Source organism: Procambarus clarkii, chromosome 29 (assembly GCF_040958095.1).
Source record: "Procambarus clarkii isolate CNS0578487 chromosome 29, FALCON_Pclarkii_2.0, whole genome shotgun sequence".
Lineage (NCBI taxonomy): Eukaryota > Metazoa > Arthropoda > Malacostraca > Decapoda > Cambaridae > Procambarus > Procambarus clarkii.
The window spans coordinates 7,780,202-7,799,465 of NC_091178.1; the positions used below are offsets into that span (position 1 = coordinate 7,780,202).

The window sequence follows — 19,264 nt, forward strand, 5'->3', positions numbered from 1 at the left end:
TATATTGTATAAGTCTTTCTAGTTCTCAAGCTGGGAATAAGGAGAGTAGCCCAAGAACACCTAGAAAATGTTTGACATGTCACGCCATTAAAGTGTACTGGCACGATGGAACATTAAGACTCCCAAGAACAAAAGCAGAGTTGTCAGCCAGCCAGCATGATTTCAGAACCTTATAATATAGCCAAAATGGTGATGCCAACCTGAACACACAGGAAATTGAGTCCTTCCTACCACCATTACAGGTGGAGAACGCCTCAGGCTAGGTAACTTATTGGCCACATGAGCTTTACTCATGGTTACTTAATTTAACAAACACTTGTCTTACTGTCATAAATGTCACACCACTAGAAGAATGTCATAATTTTTGGGACAAAGGAAAATCTTGTTTTAGCAATGTCCTTTGGAGTTGTCTCTTGGGGAATCTGATACAAATGACATTTAATATCTTCTCTTGTATTGGCATCCTGAACATTATCTACATTTTTTACTTGTTTACTGCTCTATCACAGACAGTACTAAACAATCTTCCATACATGGTGCCTTCTTTTGATACCTGTCTTTGTACTTTAAGTGACTTCAGCTTGGAGGGATCACTCTGCTACTTAAATGCTCTAAGAAGACAGCCTTCACTGGTGTACTCATCGGTAGCTTGCTTGTTTCTTTGGAATTATAAATTGTATACCATACAGTAATTCTATTATATTTAATATTTATTTATATAATTTTACAAATTGTGTCAAATAACAATGCTAAAATATATACCATAAATATATGTACTGTATAACATTTTGGTTTTAAAAATCAAAACTATGAAACTATGAATTTTCATATGCTGGAACCAAGAACTTCAAGAGCTAAGCAAATAGCAATTTGCAAATCTGTTTTACAATATTTATCTGCAGTTAACCAGATTGTTTGTGCAAAACTAGAAAGCTTCTCTTCCATTAACAATTTTCAGATACAACCATGAAATGAGCCTTGAAGCATTTGTTCAAGTGTGTACGCTTCCTGTAAAACATTGTGCTATCCCAATTAATTGTTCCACAAAGCAAAGATCTTACTGAACCCCAGGGTAGGATAAATTTTTTGGTCAAAGCCGGTCAACATTCTATATGAACATAGCACAAAAGTTTTCAAACTGTCCCATTCTGGTCAAACTAGTGCTAGGAGAATACTATCACTGGAGAATACTCAATTTGCCTCAAAATGTAGCCAACACGTGCAATCATATAACTGAAATGACTTTCAAAATTGCTATGTGGTATCACAAGCACTGCCAAGCTTCCCCTTACTAACTACAGAATGACCCACTAGGTCATTCTAACTACCAGCAGGTGGCATCACCGATACCACAAAATTTTGACCATACAGTAGCTTCTTACATTCTTCCAAACTGGCTCTGGTGGCAGCTCTTTGGGCATATGGATAGCAGAACTACTGCACTGAGAGGCTTGGGTCGTGTGGCACAGCAGTCAGTGCAGTTGGGTCACAGCCGGAAGGTCCTGGTTCAATTCCTGCGGCAAAATAGATAATGCATTTGGGCAACAGTTCCTTCCACTCAAAGCCTAATTTTTAAATATTTAATTTACTGAAGGGGAAAGGAGTTAGTTTCATTTTGATAGGCATTTCTGAATGGTTAATTGTTTCACAATTCAAGTAAAATAGTATTAGCAAAAATTATGTCAGCAAATTATCAGTGGAAATGGTATATGGCTTTAAGTTCTAAGAGTATAGCAGTTAACTGGTAAAAAAAAAAAAAATGTAAAATAGAAAAGTTGCATGATAATACTGTAAATGGAAGTTTTCATCTCCAGATGAAAAGTAAACAGGCGTAAACAATTTGTTTGTTTAATTATCTGCAGTTGACTCCAACTGCCTCAGTCACAGTCTTGAAGCCATCACGTCTAAAAAGAAGAGAAAACCAAGATCATACATACTAGAGATAAACACTAAAATATGCTCACAACAATGCATTCATACATACTGTATATACTGTACATATAAACTGTACTGTATATACATATTATACATACATACTGTACTATGATGGAAATACATCATTAATTATTCAGGTATTCCTTGGGAGATTATAATCTCTAGTCATCCTGTCAGGCATATCTAAAACTACATACAATATAATGAATAAACTTAAACAAAAACACACCTTTTCTCCCACCTCTGTATGTAAAGTACATTAAAGTTTAGTCATAAAGAGGGAGGGAAAGAATGGGGGTGGTTTATGTGATTAATGCATGGGTGGTGGGAGGGTGGGTGTTGATGGAGTAGGTGATGGAGTAGGTGGTGGGAGGGTGGGTGTTGATGGAGTAGGTGTTGGAGGAGTGGGGGTACAGTATAACCAACTGCAAACAGGTGGCAGTTGTGTGATACTATAGTCAGGTGTACAGTCGGTGGCAAGTGAAGCAGCCACTTTCTAACATTATGGGAAACAAGCACATGAGCTCATCAAATAAGTTGCCACGACATGTACCAACTACAGTACCACCAATTTTAAATTTGTTACACAATTTTATTTTGTATTTAAAATCAAAACATAATAAAACATGCAGGTTAATCAATTTATTTCACATTATAAACATAAAATGAAAAATGTATGAAGCAACTACAACAGCTGCTTCTGTTTAGACTTCATTTTGCAAAGTTATCTATATCAAGAAACTTATTCCAATGCCATAGTGCTTGAACAAAGTTGAAGGAAAGACCCAATATATGTGCAAGTGTATTAAAAAAACTAATTTTTGGATGTAACATACATCTTTTCTCAAGGTGATGTATACTATGTTCTGAAAAAGATTTTAGGGGTTTGCACTTTTTGTCTGTCAGAGTGCCTCACTTTGTGTCCATCATTAGACGTCGTCGTCGTGATTATGCTCCCTCAGGGATTCTCCAAGGAATGTCAAATTTTCAGAGGAATGGAAATTTTAAGAAAAATTGAGCACTCTGAAAATTTAACATCCCTTGGTGAGTTCCTGGGGAGCATAATCACAACATCTAATGAATACTAATAATAAGTGAAGCTCTCTGTGAAAAATATAAATGCAGATTCCTAGAATCTTGTTCAGAACATTGTACAGTATACAGCACCTTGAGAAAGTATGTAGGTTACATCCAAAAATTGGGTTTTTAATACACTTACATGTATATTGGGTCTTTCCTTCATCTTCAATTACTGTATTTTATCATAATCCAACTGTCTTTAAATAAAGAGCAAAGCTAATCCAGACAATCTATCCTCACCCACTGTAGTATGAAGGAAGGACTATGTGCTTGAGCCAGCTAAAGGGTCATTCCATAACCGTGCTAGTTATTGGTAAGTCAGAAAAATATGACTTATTGCACAAGTCAGTGAAAAAAATGTTGAGAAGGAACCACTTTGAAGAAATGTTCTCAGGGGGGATCAACCACTTTCCCTGATCCTTCCTAGCTCGCTATTTGACTGGGTGTGTTATACAGGTATCTTAAAATTTAACTGCCGAGTTTTATATCTTAAAATATAACTGCAGAGTTTTATATCTTAAAATATAACTGGAAAGTTTTATATCTTAAAATATAACTGGAAAGTTTTATATGATGCATTCAAATATGAATGTATAATTTGCATTACCTTAAAAGATCTTCTAGGTCACTAGTGATTTTCTGTACCAGAGATGGACCATGGTAGATGAGACCAGTATAAAGTTGAATGAGGCTGGCTCCTGCACAGATCTTCTCGTAGGCATCGTCGCCACTTGCAACACCACCGACGCCAATGATGGGGACTGACCCTGTTATTATATTAACATGTTGTGAGGTCTCTTTTATAGAAATAAATGTTTAGGCATTTCAGACAATTGTGCAATTGCAATATGGCCCTAACCACAATAACTTTGTAAGGTCACATTGTCGAGGTTATCTTGAGATGATTTCGGGGCTTTAGTGTCCCCGCGGCCCAGTCCTCAACCAGGCCTCCACCCCCAGGAAGCAGTCCGTGACAGCTGACTAACACCCAGGTACCTATTTTACTGCTAGGTAACTGGGGAATAGGGTGAAAGAAACTCTGCCCATTGTTTCTCGCTGGCACCCGGGATCGAACCCGGGACCACAGGATCACAAGTCCAGCGTGCTGTCCGCTTGGCCGACCGGCTCCCTACCCTACGAGGGTAACACAGCTTAACCAGCAGACATGGTCCTAGGAGGCAGACTGTTGCATGGCTGTGGTAACACATTATTTCAACTTGTATTTGTGGACTGTTAAATTTTATTTGCTTTTTATGTCACCAGCAGAATGTAACCACTTTTGCATTTAATCACTTAGTATATGTGATTAACTTAATATAAGTGATTAATATAAGATTAATAGAAGTGATATGTGGGAATTCCCATAACCACTTAATGTAAGTGGTTATATACTGCAGGTAACAAATACTAATTAATTGACTGTACATGTACTGTGCAAATATGGTACACACACAAATACAGCATCAAGACACATCAAGAATCTTGAACGCTTTCTGTTCCCTACAGCTAGTAGCTGTAGCCATCTCAAGCTAGTAGCTGTTGAGTGTAGAATATTGCCCCAGGTGATCCCAAGGAATTACCTCAGGTCAAGTCACTGCTGAGGTGACTCGGGGAAAAGACGACATAGTCATGATGAAACCAAGCCCACATGACCTCTGACAACCCATCGGAAAGCTACAAGACAGTATACCCATGCTGTTGAACAGTTTCTTGATTAGTGGAAGTAGTAGACAAGGCCCTGATAGTTGGATGTGGCGTTCGCCACTGCCCAAGTCATTCCCTGTCAGGACTCCTGTTCAACTCAAACGTGTTGTGTAGAACTATCCAGTCAAAATAGCTATACAGTACTAACATCGTCTAAGTCCTCTGGTAATGTCGAGTTAACTCAACTTCTTGTAAAGTAAATCTGCAAGTAGCCAAGAATCTTGCGGTACGATATATTTTAGGCAATTCGTAGTGAATCTACGATACAGAAGAATTCCCGATAAGGGAAACCAAAGTGAGTTTTGGTTGATCATGATGATCAACATGATCATCCAAGTGATCATTAGAGGAACTGACCAGTTAAGGTAATAAGATTGCAGTAGAGTTTATGCAAAGTGCAAGCAGTTTAGACTGAAATATGTCAGGCTTAAATTCATCTGTGAAATATAGATAAATTCTGTGACTGTCATTCATACATGTTGTGAGTCACCCATATGTGAACCCGTATGATGAACCATGCGTCTTAAAGTAGTAGACGCATAGTTGAAGACTCAGACCCTATATAAAGTCTGAGTCGTGATTCCGCTTTCCTGCTGACCATGTGTCATCGCATTCCTGAAGCAAATTCCCTCACGGCATCTCTGCATTGACTGGCCTCACGCCCGTCACCAGCCACCACCTGTGATATTCTTGCATGGTACAACCCACAGTCAAGTAAGTTGACAAGATCAATATACCAGCCCAGTATACAGGCCGCCTCAAGGAGTTGTCATGCTAAGTTAACCGAGTGTAAAAGGATGTGAAGGCCTGTAATTAATATAAGTATTCTAATTATGATTATCATTTCTGCTTGCATCATCTGGAACAGATGGAGATAGTGTTATGTACTGATGGTACATAACAGTTATATACTGATCTGGCAGAACTCTGCATGATACCATGTCATTCTACTGAGTAAGGTGATGTGCATGTTGAAACACACACCACACATTTCAGCTTGCATGTGCATGTCATAATTGATATATTTTGTGCATGTCATCAAGTGTTCCCAAGTCAATCTGTCCTCTTACAAATTACAGTAGTCTGAATTTGGCTGTTTGCCCGTATGGCCAAAAATAGATGTAAATTGAAAATTAAAATAAAAATAAAATAAATTTGGGCTTTTTTTTTCCCAAAGCAACAATTTAGGGTCCTCTGGTAGGTTAGGAGGGCAGAAAATTCTTCTAAAAGTTTCAAAACATCATGAAAAACGTTAATTGAAAGTTTCCTCTCCTAACCTTTCTGAGTAAGCCAGAGGACTCAAACAGAAAACTGGACAGTACATCACTTTCATGAGCTGATTTCACTTCAAATTACTGTACATCCATTTTTGGCCATAGCACACATACGAGCAAAAAGCAATGTTATTATTAAGAGAATGGGTTGCCCAAGTAGCCTAAGGAACTCGCATAAATTTCCTTGTGACCGACAGTCTTAGGATAAGCCGAGTCTTGTGATTATAGTTGTCAACAAGAGTGTCGATGCGTATCACCACATGATTGGTCAGCGAAACACGCAAAAGACTCTACGGCAATATTAGATTTGCATGACACCAATCAGCAAAGTAAAGTTTCTCTCAGTGAATTAGCAATCAAGTTCTTTAAATAAACATACTGTATACAGTATATTTGTAAGTTTGGTGTTTAGATTCTTCCTTTCCTGAACATTGCCATGGTACACTATTTTAAATACTGTCATAAGTGACCTGCTATAAGCTCCATAATGTCTAGGCCCTACTCAATATAAATAATTGATGTAGAGGACCCTGGGAAGGATCCCTATATTGCATTCCTTAGCTTTTGGGGACTTCCATGACCAACAGGATTCGAGATTTAGGTGAAGCTCACTGATAAAGATCTCCCAACAACTGGATCCCTTATTCAACAAAGTGCACCCTGGCCTTGGATACTTTGCTCACATCTTGCTGAATCTGTGCTTGCATTACTGAAGCCCTCTATCATTGCAAAGTTGCATGTACCAGAAATTGCAACCCAGACGAAGCAAAATCGATATGATCAGACAAATACTTTGCAGCCTGCCTCTAACTTAACAAAGGTTCTTTAAATCAAGTTTGGTGTTTAGATTCTTCCTTTCCTGAACATATCCCCACTATCTCTATTGTATTCCTTGTTAATATACAAAAATACCTGTAATTATTCTTCCTTTTTCATCTAATTATTTCTGCATACCAGAGTATATTTAAAATACAAGATTTTATCCCACAATATATGTTGAGTATATTTCACATAGAGCACAGTATACTTTACCTTTAGTGAGAAGATACATGTCTTTAACTGTTTGTGTGGCGAGTGACCTGAGGGGCTGGCCACTAAGGCCCCCCACTTCCTCTCTCTCTTGGCTCTGAAGCCACACTGGTCTGGTTACTGTTGTGTTACTCACTATCATCCCATCTATCCGCTTCTGTAAGGCAGTTTACTGCACTAACATAAAGATGCAAGACAAAATAAATCAAGATTTAAGTATTAATGGAAAAAACTTTTATGAGCAATATAACCAGTTTCTCCCTAAAGCAAAAGCTTACCAATACCTGGCTAAGATCTATAGTCCTGGGAAAATTTAAAATTCAGCACTGTGCAGTTTGGAACTTTATAAACTGTCCCGACTAGGCCATACTGGTGCCAGGGAGACAAAAATACTCAACCCAACCCAGAATGTAGTTAGAAAGTGCATTTAAATTTAAATGAAACTCGAAGCTTTTTTAGACAATTTGGCATCAAAGATTCTGTCAAGTAGCACCCAAGCAAAATGTCACACTGACTGGCCTACCATCAAGAACTGCCACCATAACAAAGCTCCCCAACTCAACCTCTCCACATTCTACCTCAACCCGATTAAGAAAAATCCATCACAAAGCACAGGGTAGAAAGGGAAAGGAAAATGAGAATGGTAACAAAATATTATACCGATTAAGAGTGTTTTTCATATACAGTATAGAGCACAGTACTCTACTCAAAAAGACTGATTTCTGAGCCATTCCATTTGGTTATTCTCTAAGACAAGTGTCAGTGGAAGTCACAATATCTAAAGTAAAAGCAAGGCTTGCCTAGACTGCAGAATGGTTAGGATAGAAGTCTTGTGGAAGAAAGATGTTTTAGTAACAGCTGCCACACCCCTAGCACTTAACCTATATATCAGCGAGTTTATAATTTCATAAGGATGCAAGTAGAATACATCCAAGGAATGTCAAACATGTCAAGAAATCCACCAAAAGGAGGCCTTGTCCAACTCCCACTCTATTCTGAACACATTAAAGTTGGGTAGGCCATTCTCCAGCACACTTAATGTCACCCAAATGTGGAGTGGTGTGAGGATTAAATCCTGAGAAGTCATAAGAGAAACAATGACCAACATTCAAAGCCAAAGTGTGAGAGACCAGGAGGAGCCTTCCTAGAGCCTCTACTTAAAGCAGGAATCACAAATGACAGGACAACCCCGACTCTCGAAAGCAGTGGAAAGAGAAGGAAGGGGGAAAGAATTCAAAAGTGAAACTGTTCAGCTGGCCTTTTAAGAAGTGATCCAATGCAATTGGCCTTCAGGTGATGTGCAGCAAAGAAGTTGAAAAGACCCACTGTTTAACAAATTGGGTTCAGAGTAGATGCAAAGGCCCTATCACATAACAGGACAACTAATCACATTTGCCCTCCACGCTAGGAAACCAAAATTGGGAGGAACCTGAGGAATACCAGAACAATGTTCTCAAGTAGGGACATGATGAACTGAACTCTGGACAAAAAGTTGCACCATACTAAACTGAATTAACCAACGCAGTATCCCTCCACTGCCTAGCTTAGAGAAATGTTCAATCCAGCCTGCAAAACCAGAACTCAACTACACAAACAAAACAAATTCCAAAGATAACACAAGCCACTAAAAGTTTGGTTCTTCTCACCTGCAGATATGATCTACACGTGGGACCAGTCAGGATAGAATGTGAAGTTATTAGATTGGGGGACTGTACTGTGGTGTTAGTGCCACCACCTGGTTAAGATAGGGGTAACGACATACTGTGCCATACAATAGTTAACTGGAGTGATGCTTGGCACTATCTTTGATGTCAAGCTGCACCTGGAAATTCTTGAGTCTTATGTAAATGAATATTGTCTACATTCTCAGTTGAAAATAATATTTTTGTGTTTTCCTGGAACTATTATGACCTGATAGGGACATGTTGACACTATCCCAGCTGCTCTAATGTGGAATATCAATACTAACCAGGTATCAGTAAGATCTTACATCAGGGAGGAACCAAGTAGGATAGCTTGAAAATATGTATTTCTGGATATGATATTACCAGGTACGTCTGAATTATAAGCTCTCTTATTGAACTACACAAGATGTGTAATACTGTACTATTAATTTCCATCAAGATGCATCACATGTACTACATATTTATAATTATTATTCAACAGGCACTCTGGCTAACTACATCCAATAATTCAATATTATGATGCAAATACAGTACAGTACAGTACTGATACTTTAAATATTCTCACAATATGATATTTTCACAAATCACCTTAGATGACATTTTTGCCTTAAAGTGTAGACGATACTGTATATTGCATATTAACATTAAAATTACACATACCCCATTTCTTATGACAACACTGGCTATGTTCTTTTTGTCATCTTCAGAAATATCTGGTGCAATCTTGAGCAGCACTGGAGGTTTATGAGTGCCTGGTAGAGCATCTCGTGTCGTCACTACGGCACTGATCAACTTCTCTAATTCTTCTTTACGCTGCAAATTTCTCAGTCCTGGTGTGTTGGGACTGTAAAATCTAGCTACAGTATTTGCGAGAAAATGCTCAAGTTCCTCAATCACTCAGAAGTGAGGGGTGTAGATCATAAATCATTTTAAAATGATGAAACAAAATCAAAATGCACCTTTTTATACAGTACTGCAGTGTACAGTCATTCACTATAACTTCAGTTTTTTATTTTCAGAGTGGGAAGGCATGAGCCAGGAGAAAATGTGAAATAGTGAAAGACCTTACAGAAATAATAAAAAAAAGGAAACAACAATTTTTGCCTATAGTAGGAAAATGATTCAGGAAGGCCAGTTATGAGGCCAGTTGCCACACACCCCTATAATGCAAGCGATGCAAGACCATAGTGGTGATTGATTAGGGTCACTGCATCCATACCATTGTATACAGTACACGATACAAGGACATGAACATTATCGTCAAGCTCCTCAAAATCAGTCCAGAACTAAAGCACTGAGCACCAAGCTGAAAGCTACAGGACTCAACTCTTCATTGCTATACCAACCTCTCATTCACTAGCTGCTTAAAAAAAAATCCACTCCTTGTAATCTCGAGGATTCTGCCCCTTTGTTTCATTGTTTATGTAGGATACACACAAATGTATGCATTTATGTATGTAGGTTAGATTAGCATTGTAAAAACACTACAGTCACCTTCTGTGGTTGATTGTTCAATAAATCACTGAACTATATGTATAACAGATCTCTAACCATGTCCATGGAGGACAGAAGCAAATGTATATATGCTGATTGGTATTGTAAATGTGTGGCCACATCTGTGGTAGAATATTACAATAATAACAAAAAGTCAGGGCTGGAAGTTGTACATTATTGTCATTCTTAGCTTTCATACTAACATTCCTTCCTTTCATTATATTATTAATCTCTCCTCTCACACAATCTCTTAACACATACTGGAAAAAAATGCTTTTGTCCAAGAGAAGCAAAAAACTAATAAACAAAATATATAATGACTATAATGTGATTACAGATGAATAATGTTTAAACTGAACAAACTAAAGGTGAGGTAAGGTAATTATGAGGATAATTATCACACACATGATCATTTCAAAATCATACATACCTGTACTGTATATGCCTTTTGAATTTTATATTTAATATAGTAATGCACTGCAAAATATAATAAACCAATCAAGTTTTGAAGCTAATTTAAAAGTATAAAAGAATAACCCACAATCTTTAACAAGTTACTGGAAACATTTAAAAATATCAAAATAATCATTTCAGTCTACAATAAACATAAGGACAGTGTTGCAAATCCTCTTATCAACTAATTATACTGAGCAACAAAAATTATATTCTAAGAAGTTTAGACAAAATTTAACCCAATTAAATTTCGATACAACGCGCTCATTACCTGGAAACATTGATCACAAGGTAGTCGGCAATTGGACCAAACTTTTGCACCCCGAGTGTATAATCTTGCACATGATCTGCCGAAGTCTTATTCTTTCCAAGATTTACCCCTAATATTGCTTTCCGATGTCCTGGAGGAGGCAAGTGTGACAAATGTTCAAACACTGCTTCATGACCGTCACTGTTGAAACCATACCTGTGAGTAAATAATAACAAGGTCTCATTGATTCTATAGCTTCCTCTCCGTAAATGACATGCAACTTTTTTATCTTTGATCCTTTTGCCGAGATATGTGGCTACAATTGAATCATGACAAACTCTTTACTTCACAATATGACTTTAGCCAAGTGCACTGAAAATTTAGTTCCGACATCCTGGCCTTCTGAACAGAAGTTTGGGTTTGGTAACTCCAGCCACTTGACAGCAATTTAGAAGAAAATCATCAAATGTGGCAGATTTGACTCCTTCAATTACTGTACAATTAATCCTTGTTTAAGACTTGGCCACCATTATGAGTGCTATATTGGTTAATGGCAAATATTAAAATGAGCATAAATTTAACCATGCACATGAATTATGAGAAGCCACAGACAGGAAAGTACCACCAACAAAGGCTTCATTTTCCTTCCAAAGCATAGCTGAACACCACAACTTAAACAAGTAAGAAAAATACGAACAGGATTAGGCCGTGAACCCCACGGAAACTCCCCCAAAGAGGCAGAAACTCCAACTGCCTCTTCCAGCCCTTTGGACTCGGATACTTGCCAGCTCTTAAGACTAGGTCTTTTCATAGCCTTAATCAGCAGAGGGGGAGGGGGGGCTGTGAGGAAGGACAAGAAGATGATGAAGCGCTGGAAGGTCTACATGCAGAAAGTGTGAAAGAAGGCAAACACTAGTCATAATTGGCCAAAATCAACTCCAGAGCGTCATCAAAATACAGTAGGAGGAAGAAGCCACAGAGGAGAAGCTTCTGTAACAAGCAGTGCACACCCATAAACTAGCAGCTGCTAGTTTGCTGCTGACCGCAAAAGGGCTCATCCATAATATTGGTCCAACAACAAGTGTTGCACACCCGAGGTTGAAGAACACCCTGGACACAACAGCGTAAGTGTCACAGAACACTGTGACGCTGTAAAGCAACAATATTCAGTCTAGGTGCTGGCAGGGAAGCCATCATGACTCAGGCAGCAGTGGAAATAAGACAAATAATCCTACCTGATGCTCAGAAAATGCACATTCCCCACTGCCCTTACCCTCTTGAGTGCTGTTCAGTTAGGCAGTGTAAGGGTGTGTGGGGGTGATTTGCTAAGACCTCTGGTGGCTTGATGCATGAGGGACAAACAAGTGGTTCAACTTGAGTAATAATTGCTACCGTAATTCAGGGGTCAGCATTGTAAAAATTATCATGCTGTCAGTTTTGGTGTACTCTACCTTTCTGGTGGCTTTCTCATGGGTATTGTGGTTGATCCTAGATGACCATACTACTCTGCCTCTAACGAGGGAGCCAGATTCTGGTCATGGTCTGTGGGAGGCACATGTGAATCAGTAGAACGTGGTGGAGTTCTTAAGTGCACATGTCAGTGAGCCAAGTGGCTTGCTAGCAGAGATACCCAGGGGGTTCCTTCTAAAAATGTGATTATTATTGATTGTACAGTAATTATAATCAAATGCCATGTCTTGGGAACACTTATGGCCTGATAATGAGTTACTTGGTCCATATTTTATATTAGAACATGTAAATTCTAAATTATATTTTATTTTAATTGTTTTTTTAATGGTGCTACTGGAAAGAATAGGTTACAGGTATTACTACACTGTGAACAAAATTATTAATATAAAATTAAATTTTTTGGTTCCATGTACAGTAGATCCAAGAAAGGTATGGGGCAAAAATGAGTAGTACAGTAAAAGGATTAAAGATATCCATGTATGCTTGCTTGCATGCACGTGTGTGAGTGTGTGTGTATGAAAAACTAGTATTACTGTTTTGTATAGAAACTAAACTTGTAAACAATATAATGATCCATAATTTCTTATCAGTAGAGAACAAAGTACTTACAAAGATGTAGAGAAATGCCAATAGAAAACTCTATTTGGTTTTATCAGGGTTGATAAAATTACTACAGGCAAATCATCTTCAGTAGTCTAACTCACATTCTGGTGTTTCTCTACATCAATAAATCAATTTTATTGATTTATTGATGTACAGAGACTTCTCTCTACATCTTTTTCTCTACTTTTCTCTATTGATGTAGAGAAAACAATTTCTCTACATCAATAAGCTTTTACCTTTTAATCATATAGAGTAATGCAATACTGTATATAATAACCTGTTAATGACACCCTGGTCCTTTGTGAGGCGAAAGACCCGAGGCTTGGGGTTGCCCGGCTGAGGCAGTGGGGTCACAGAGCCTACTTCCACAAAACTGAAACCCATTTTAAACAGGCCCTCAACAGCTTCCCCATTCTTGTCAAATCCTGCAGCCAGGCCAATGGGAGTCTTGAAGTGTAGACCTAACACTCTTGTCTCCTTAAACATACAAACATACAAAATATAGTGACCTATGATAAGCATAGTGCTGTACTTTATCACCACCTGCTTATCTAATTTCAGGTACTGTACCAGTAGACTGGTCAGTAGAACGACGCCCTGGCTTCTTGCTGGGTTGACGTTCAATCCCTGATAATCTAAGTGGTTGGGCACCATCCCTTCATCCCTACCCATATCCCAGTTCCTTGTCCCCATATTCCTTCCAAGCATAGTTGGTAAAAAAAAACAATCCACTCCAACCCAGGGAAAAGGGGGGAGGGGGTTGAGTTTTTATCTATCTAACCAACAGATAAAAAAAAATGCAACTTTAAATTTAAATAAAAACACAATAACTACAACCCACCCGGGTTTTTTAAACTAAAAAACCTGGCCTAGCTAGGTAAGAGGATAGGTACCATGACAATCTTGCTTCCCAGGGCAATACTGTAGTGTCACACTGAGTGCTTTCTCATCATTATTTCCTCTCCTTTGTCCATTTGCAGAACTACAGTATTTGCACAATGACATCACAAGATCATGATATATTTATGTTCTCACTATGTTGAGAATCAATCCCACCACATGGCCTATATTTTTCCCATTACAATGTTTTCTTCCAATCATCAGAATATGAAATATTATAAGCATAAATAAGAATTGAAGACTAACATTTTCATCCGGCGGCGACACAGTCTGCGTCAATAAATAAATTGACAGATGTTCGCTGGTGACACGACCAAAGAGCCAAAGCTCAACCCCCGCAAGCACAATTAGGCGAGTACATGTTGCGTCAAAATTTAAAATATTTGTTAAAATTATATTTTTTATCCGATCATTATGGGACTAGTTTTAATAGAGCGCCTTTAGATAGCGAACAATTTGATACCAAAATGAACGATGTACCACGACAATTGTGGTCAGAACACTGGAAAGATTATAAATACTTGTGGTGATGAGCGTCCAAAATTAAAATATTTGTTAAAATTCCATTTACTGTTCAATTATTATGGTACTAGTTTTAAAATGTGTGCCTTGAGATTGCAAACGATTTGATACCAAAATGAACGACGTAACTCGAAAATTTATGGCAGAACACTGGAAAAGTACATATGTTAGTGTGGGTGGCCGCTCCAAGGAAACCCCAGGTTGAGGCATGCGAAAGTGTTAAATACAGACTGTAGTAAAAAGTTTTATAGGCAAAATTTCTTCTGAAGGAAGAGTGAACATTTCCACATGATTATAATTTAAGTTGCAACAATTCAGGTCATATCAACTAAATTTATAATTTATAAGATTTCATAGTAAGATGAAAATATTATTCCAAGAAAATACAACATAGAACCTGCAAATTACAGAGCCCACATTGTTAAAATTTTATACTGATCCTAGAGACCAAGAATTTGTTCACCTTACCAACCTCAGATTTCTTTACCAACAATTTAGGCTTATGTTTTTTTTAATATTTTATTTAACCTAAGATACTGTACTCAGATAAACAAACAAGCATGCATACAAAGACATGAAAATGATCATGCTCTCAAAAACCCCAGTACAATTCAAATGGGTAAAGAACTTTATTGAAGGAAAGACTACACCTTCAGATGAACATTGCATCACTAGGAAAAACCTCAAAAATAATCAAGATCATTCCAGAACTACAACATTTTAAATGCCAGACAAGACTAAATGTTGTAAAAATAACTTTTCATGCAAGACATGCCCTAGAGAATATCTTGACAAAATTTTAAAGTCACTAAAATGGAGAAAGAGCTTAAACCACATTCACTTTTTCATGCTGTCTATTGCTAGCTATAGTAAGCAACTTCCTCTTGCAAAACTGACAATAGGAGTACTTCTTCCAGAGATTAATGATCTTGCAGAACAACATACTGTACCACCCAAAGTTATTAAAGCAAGATCAGTACTCGACTTTGTTACAAACTGAAAAGGATACAGGCGTTCCCCACCTGCAAACGCGCACGCTCTTGTTCACTCTCTCTCTTTCTCTCTAAACCACCTAAATCATCATGTGGCTTGTTTCCCCCTGTGACAACATGATCAATGACATCACCCACCAATGGTAGGGTTGGATAAAGTTGACGTCATTTGAACTGGGTCATGGCTGGGACAGTTTGTGCCTCTCTGACCTAGGAGTAGGCTAGCCAGAGCAGGACATTCCCCACTGTAGAGTACTTTAGAATTAGAGCTGTAGGTTAAGGTGTAAGCTCATGTATTTTCTACTTGCAGCACAATTTTTCTGCAACCTTACAGTTTTCTTACGTCCAGTAGTAGGCAGCTGGTTTACTGTTAAACATATATATATATGCTGTACTGTATTGTCTTATGTAATTACTCTTGCAAGTGCACTTTAGTTATTTACCTTTCTGTTTAGTTTGAGTTCTAAGTCTCATGACAAATTCCAGAGTTTTCAGGACAAATTTCTGCATGGTGTTTCCTCCACGGAGCCTTTGATACTTTCAAGGCAAAGTAACCGTAAGGACTGAGAACAGGCAGAGGTTATCTTGAGGTTATCTTGAGATGATTTCGGGGCTTTTTTAGTGTCCCCGCGGCCCGGTCCTCGACCAGGCCTCCACCCCCAGGAAGCAGCCCGTGACAGCTGACTAACTCCCAGGTACCTATTTACTGCTAGGTAACAGAGGCATTCAGGGGTGAAAGAAACTTTGCCCATTTGTTTCTGCCTCGTGCGGGAATCGAACCCGCGCCACAGAATTACGAGTCCTGCGCGCTATCCACCAGGCTACGAGGCCCGGGTAACAACTTAATATTCTCAACTACTCCATTTCTGTAAATGTTCAGTGTTAACATGGCTACTCCATTTCTGTAAATGTTCAGTGTTAAAGATACTGTACTTAATGTAAAAGGTAATTAATGTAAAATACCCAAAATTAGGAGGTATGTTTATAATACAGATTTCCTTAAGAATCAAATACTGTACCTGTATGGTAAATACAGTTCAATACTTGTTTAACCAAAATGAAACCAGGTACCAGTATAGAATCCACATCAGATTTATCACATTCTTTCAACAGGTCAGATACAAATTCTCCAATTGATGATTCTATAAACAAACTCAAATACTGTAATGAGGATATTACAAATATATAAATTACTAACCAGCAGCTTAGATTCCTTGAGCTTCACCTCACGGACCAAGTTGTATTTGGCTGCCTTCACTGCCAAGTTGTGAGCAGTCTCAGGGTCTAGCTTGTGTAGAAGAGGAATGACCCATGAGTCATAGAACTTCTCATTTTGAAAGTACATACTGATGCCGCCAAAGGTAAGCGCCCCACCGATGCCAACTCTGATGATGTCACGTATTTTTTTCTGTAGAAGAATGCTAGCATTAGTATTACTGTACCAGTGTAAGAAATAGTTATACTGTAATTTATTAAATATTGTACTGATTGTTAGAGGCCAGATATTTTCCCCACAGTTTGGACAGTTCCAGGTTGTAGCATCAGGACCTACCGAGAAAGCCATACCAGAAAATTTTATGTCTGGTACCGGAGATCTCCCAAGTCCCCACACATGCTATGCAGGTGGTTCATAATTTAGTTGATGTATAATATTATTCTGAAAGATACTTTCAACTTTGTGTTAAAAACTATTAGACAAAGAACATTTGTAATGAAAGAGAGGCTCTGGTAGTGGATTACAACATGAATGGAACTTGATTTACCAGAATGCTTAAGACCCCCTGTAATTTAATGTAACAAGCCAGTTTCTATAATTTTACATGTAATGACAGCAGTTTCCAACCTTGATTTTGAATCGATTCGGGCTGTATTTTGGCCAAAACATCTTTACACATTTACGAACTAAACCATAATGGAATTTGTATACAGTATTTTAAGTTGACATGGCAAAATATTGAAACATGACAAAATGTTGTAAATTCTTCCTGGAATTCACTTCCACCAGTTCACCAGTACCAGCTATTGATGTACAAGAGGAACAATTAATTTTACTGAAGCATATACAGTATACAGAAACTCACAAAACTTGTAAATTTTAGGTGATTATTAATAATGTATTTATTAATATGCTAGTCATTTATAGTATTCTTCGAATGCAATAATTTTACATTACGAATATAAAAAGAAAAAGAAACTGTACATATATATATATATTACAAAATTCACATGCCTGTTGAAAAATTTGTGCAATGTTGTACAGTATTACCAAACTTGAACATTTCATTTACGTGTAGAATAGAGAGATTTCTTACAAGGAAAATATTTAATGCTATCAAGAATGCTAGAGGCAGGAGGGGAAATTGACTGTACGCAACTGTGTTAGGGAGTATGAATGCAGCCCACTCTCCTGTTTACGTAGTACTTATAGTAACGATGAGGACCATCATACATATATTGACATAAAGGGCAATTAGAAGCTAGAAATTGTAACTACTGAATTTGGACAAACCAGAAAGATATTGTATTTATGTTGCAAAGAAAACCTAAACTAACCTTCCTAGGCCTAGTCATGCTAACTTATATAGTTAGTACTATATAACTTATATAGTACTGTACATACAGTGGCACCTCGACTTGCGACTGCCCCTACTTACGAATTTTTCGAGTTATGACAAATTTCGTCAGAAGATGGACTTGACTTACAACCTTTGCCTCAACTAGCGACTTTGTTGATATGCATATGGGTCAACCAATCGCATGGTTCCTGGTGGCACGGCGACCTCGCTCGGTTTACCAGAGCCGCCCGCTTAAGAGACGATCGTGCGTGTAAAGAATTTCATTATTTTTGTGATGACTTTGCTAGCTGTCATCTGCAACTATTAAATACTATGTATATTTTTAATTACCTGTGAGATTTTGAGTTCTGAAAGAGTATTTAACAAAAATACTGAATGATATGGTTCATAAGATACACCTAATTTACAATACACTTTGTGAATTTTTCTTCATTATATATTTATTGATAGTAATTTTCAAATGATTTTTGTAGGGGGGGTAAACATATAATTTTGTGCATGTAAATATAAGCTATTATTATTATTATTATTATTTTTTATACAGTATATACAAGAGTTCTTACATTCTTGTACAGCCACTAGCCCGCATAGCATTTCGGGCAGATCCTTAACCCCTAATTTTCACACACATCCCCAGGAAGCAGCCCATAGCAGCTGTCTAACACCCAGGTACCTATTTACTGCTTGGTGAACAGGCACATCAGGGTAAAAGAAACTCTGCCCATTTGTTTCCACCGGGGATTGCACCTGGACCCTTAGGACTACGAACACCCATGCGCTGTCCACTCAGCCATCAGGCCCCTCCTTTATTCATTCATTCATTTGTTGGTGGACCAAAACCCATGCAACCTATCCACTGACAAGTACAGTATGTTATACAATGGGTTAATCCTTCAACACCTCTAGTTTTGGGTAAATGCTCACCTTGAATGTCTTACTGACCACGAGTCTCCTCACAAACGCACTCATTCTTCCTCCTCCCACGGCAGGCAAACTCACACCACTCACAGCAATTTTAACAATGGTCAACTGTTGGTCATAATTTGATAAGGTTTGACTGTCAGTTTAGCAAGAATCAACTGTTGGTAAATGGTTAACACGGATTAACTTATGGTTACAGCTTAATGAGGATGATCTGTTGTGAGCGTGATGAGGATCAGCTGTTGAGAGTGTGATGAGGGTCAGCTGTTGAGAGCGTGTCGAGGATCAGCTGTTATGAGCGTGTCGAGGATCAGCTGTTGAGAGCGTGTCGAGGATCAGCTGTTATGAGCGTGTCGAGGGTTAGCTGTTGAGAGGG

At 38.1% G+C, this 19,264-nt stretch overlaps 1 protein-coding gene across 3 annotated transcripts; it reads right to left on the bottom strand.

The window, feature by feature from the left end:
• Positions 1 to 689: 689 nt before the first annotated feature.
• Positions 690 to 19,224, bottom strand: Dhod (dihydroorotate dehydrogenase 2). 3 transcript variants are annotated; one of them, XM_045753326.2, is made up of 9 exons: positions 19,086 to 19,224; positions 16,590 to 16,799; positions 13,255 to 13,454; positions 10,926 to 11,120; positions 9,368 to 9,551; positions 7,026 to 7,179; positions 3,623 to 3,782; positions 1,790 to 1,904; positions 690 to 1,514 (listed from the first exon to the last, which is right to left on the bottom strand). In XM_045753326.2, the coding sequence occupies exons 2-8, from the start codon at positions 16,734 to 16,736 to the stop codon at positions 1,853 to 1,855; spliced, it is 1,092 nt and encodes a 363-aa protein (XP_045609282.1). In that variant the 5' UTR covers positions 16,737 to 16,799; positions 19,086 to 19,224; the 3' UTR covers positions 690 to 1,514; positions 1,790 to 1,852. The 3 variants fall into 3 exon arrangements, with proteins under 3 accessions (XP_045609282.1, XP_045609280.1, XP_045609281.1); XM_045753324.2 differs by having other exon boundaries at positions 18,892 to 19,191; XM_045753325.2 differs by lacking the exon at positions 19,086 to 19,224 and adding an exon at positions 16,944 to 16,970.
• Positions 19,225 to 19,264: the final 40 nt, after the last annotated feature.

Excerpts from the sequence above, each read along its gene's own strand:
- Dhod (XM_045753324.2), bottom strand. The coding sequence starts at position 18,936 with ATGAGTGCGTTTGTGAGGAGACTCGTGGTCAGTAAGACATTCAAG. Across the intron at positions 9,552-10,925 it reads CTTGTGATCAATGTTTCCAG|TCCCAACACACCAGGACTGA; the intron begins GTAATGAGCGCG and ends TAGATTTTACAG. Across the intron at positions 1,905-3,622 it reads GACCTAGAAGATCTTTTAAG|ACGTGATGGCTTCAAGACTG; the intron begins GTAATGCAAATT and ends TCTTCTTTTTAG.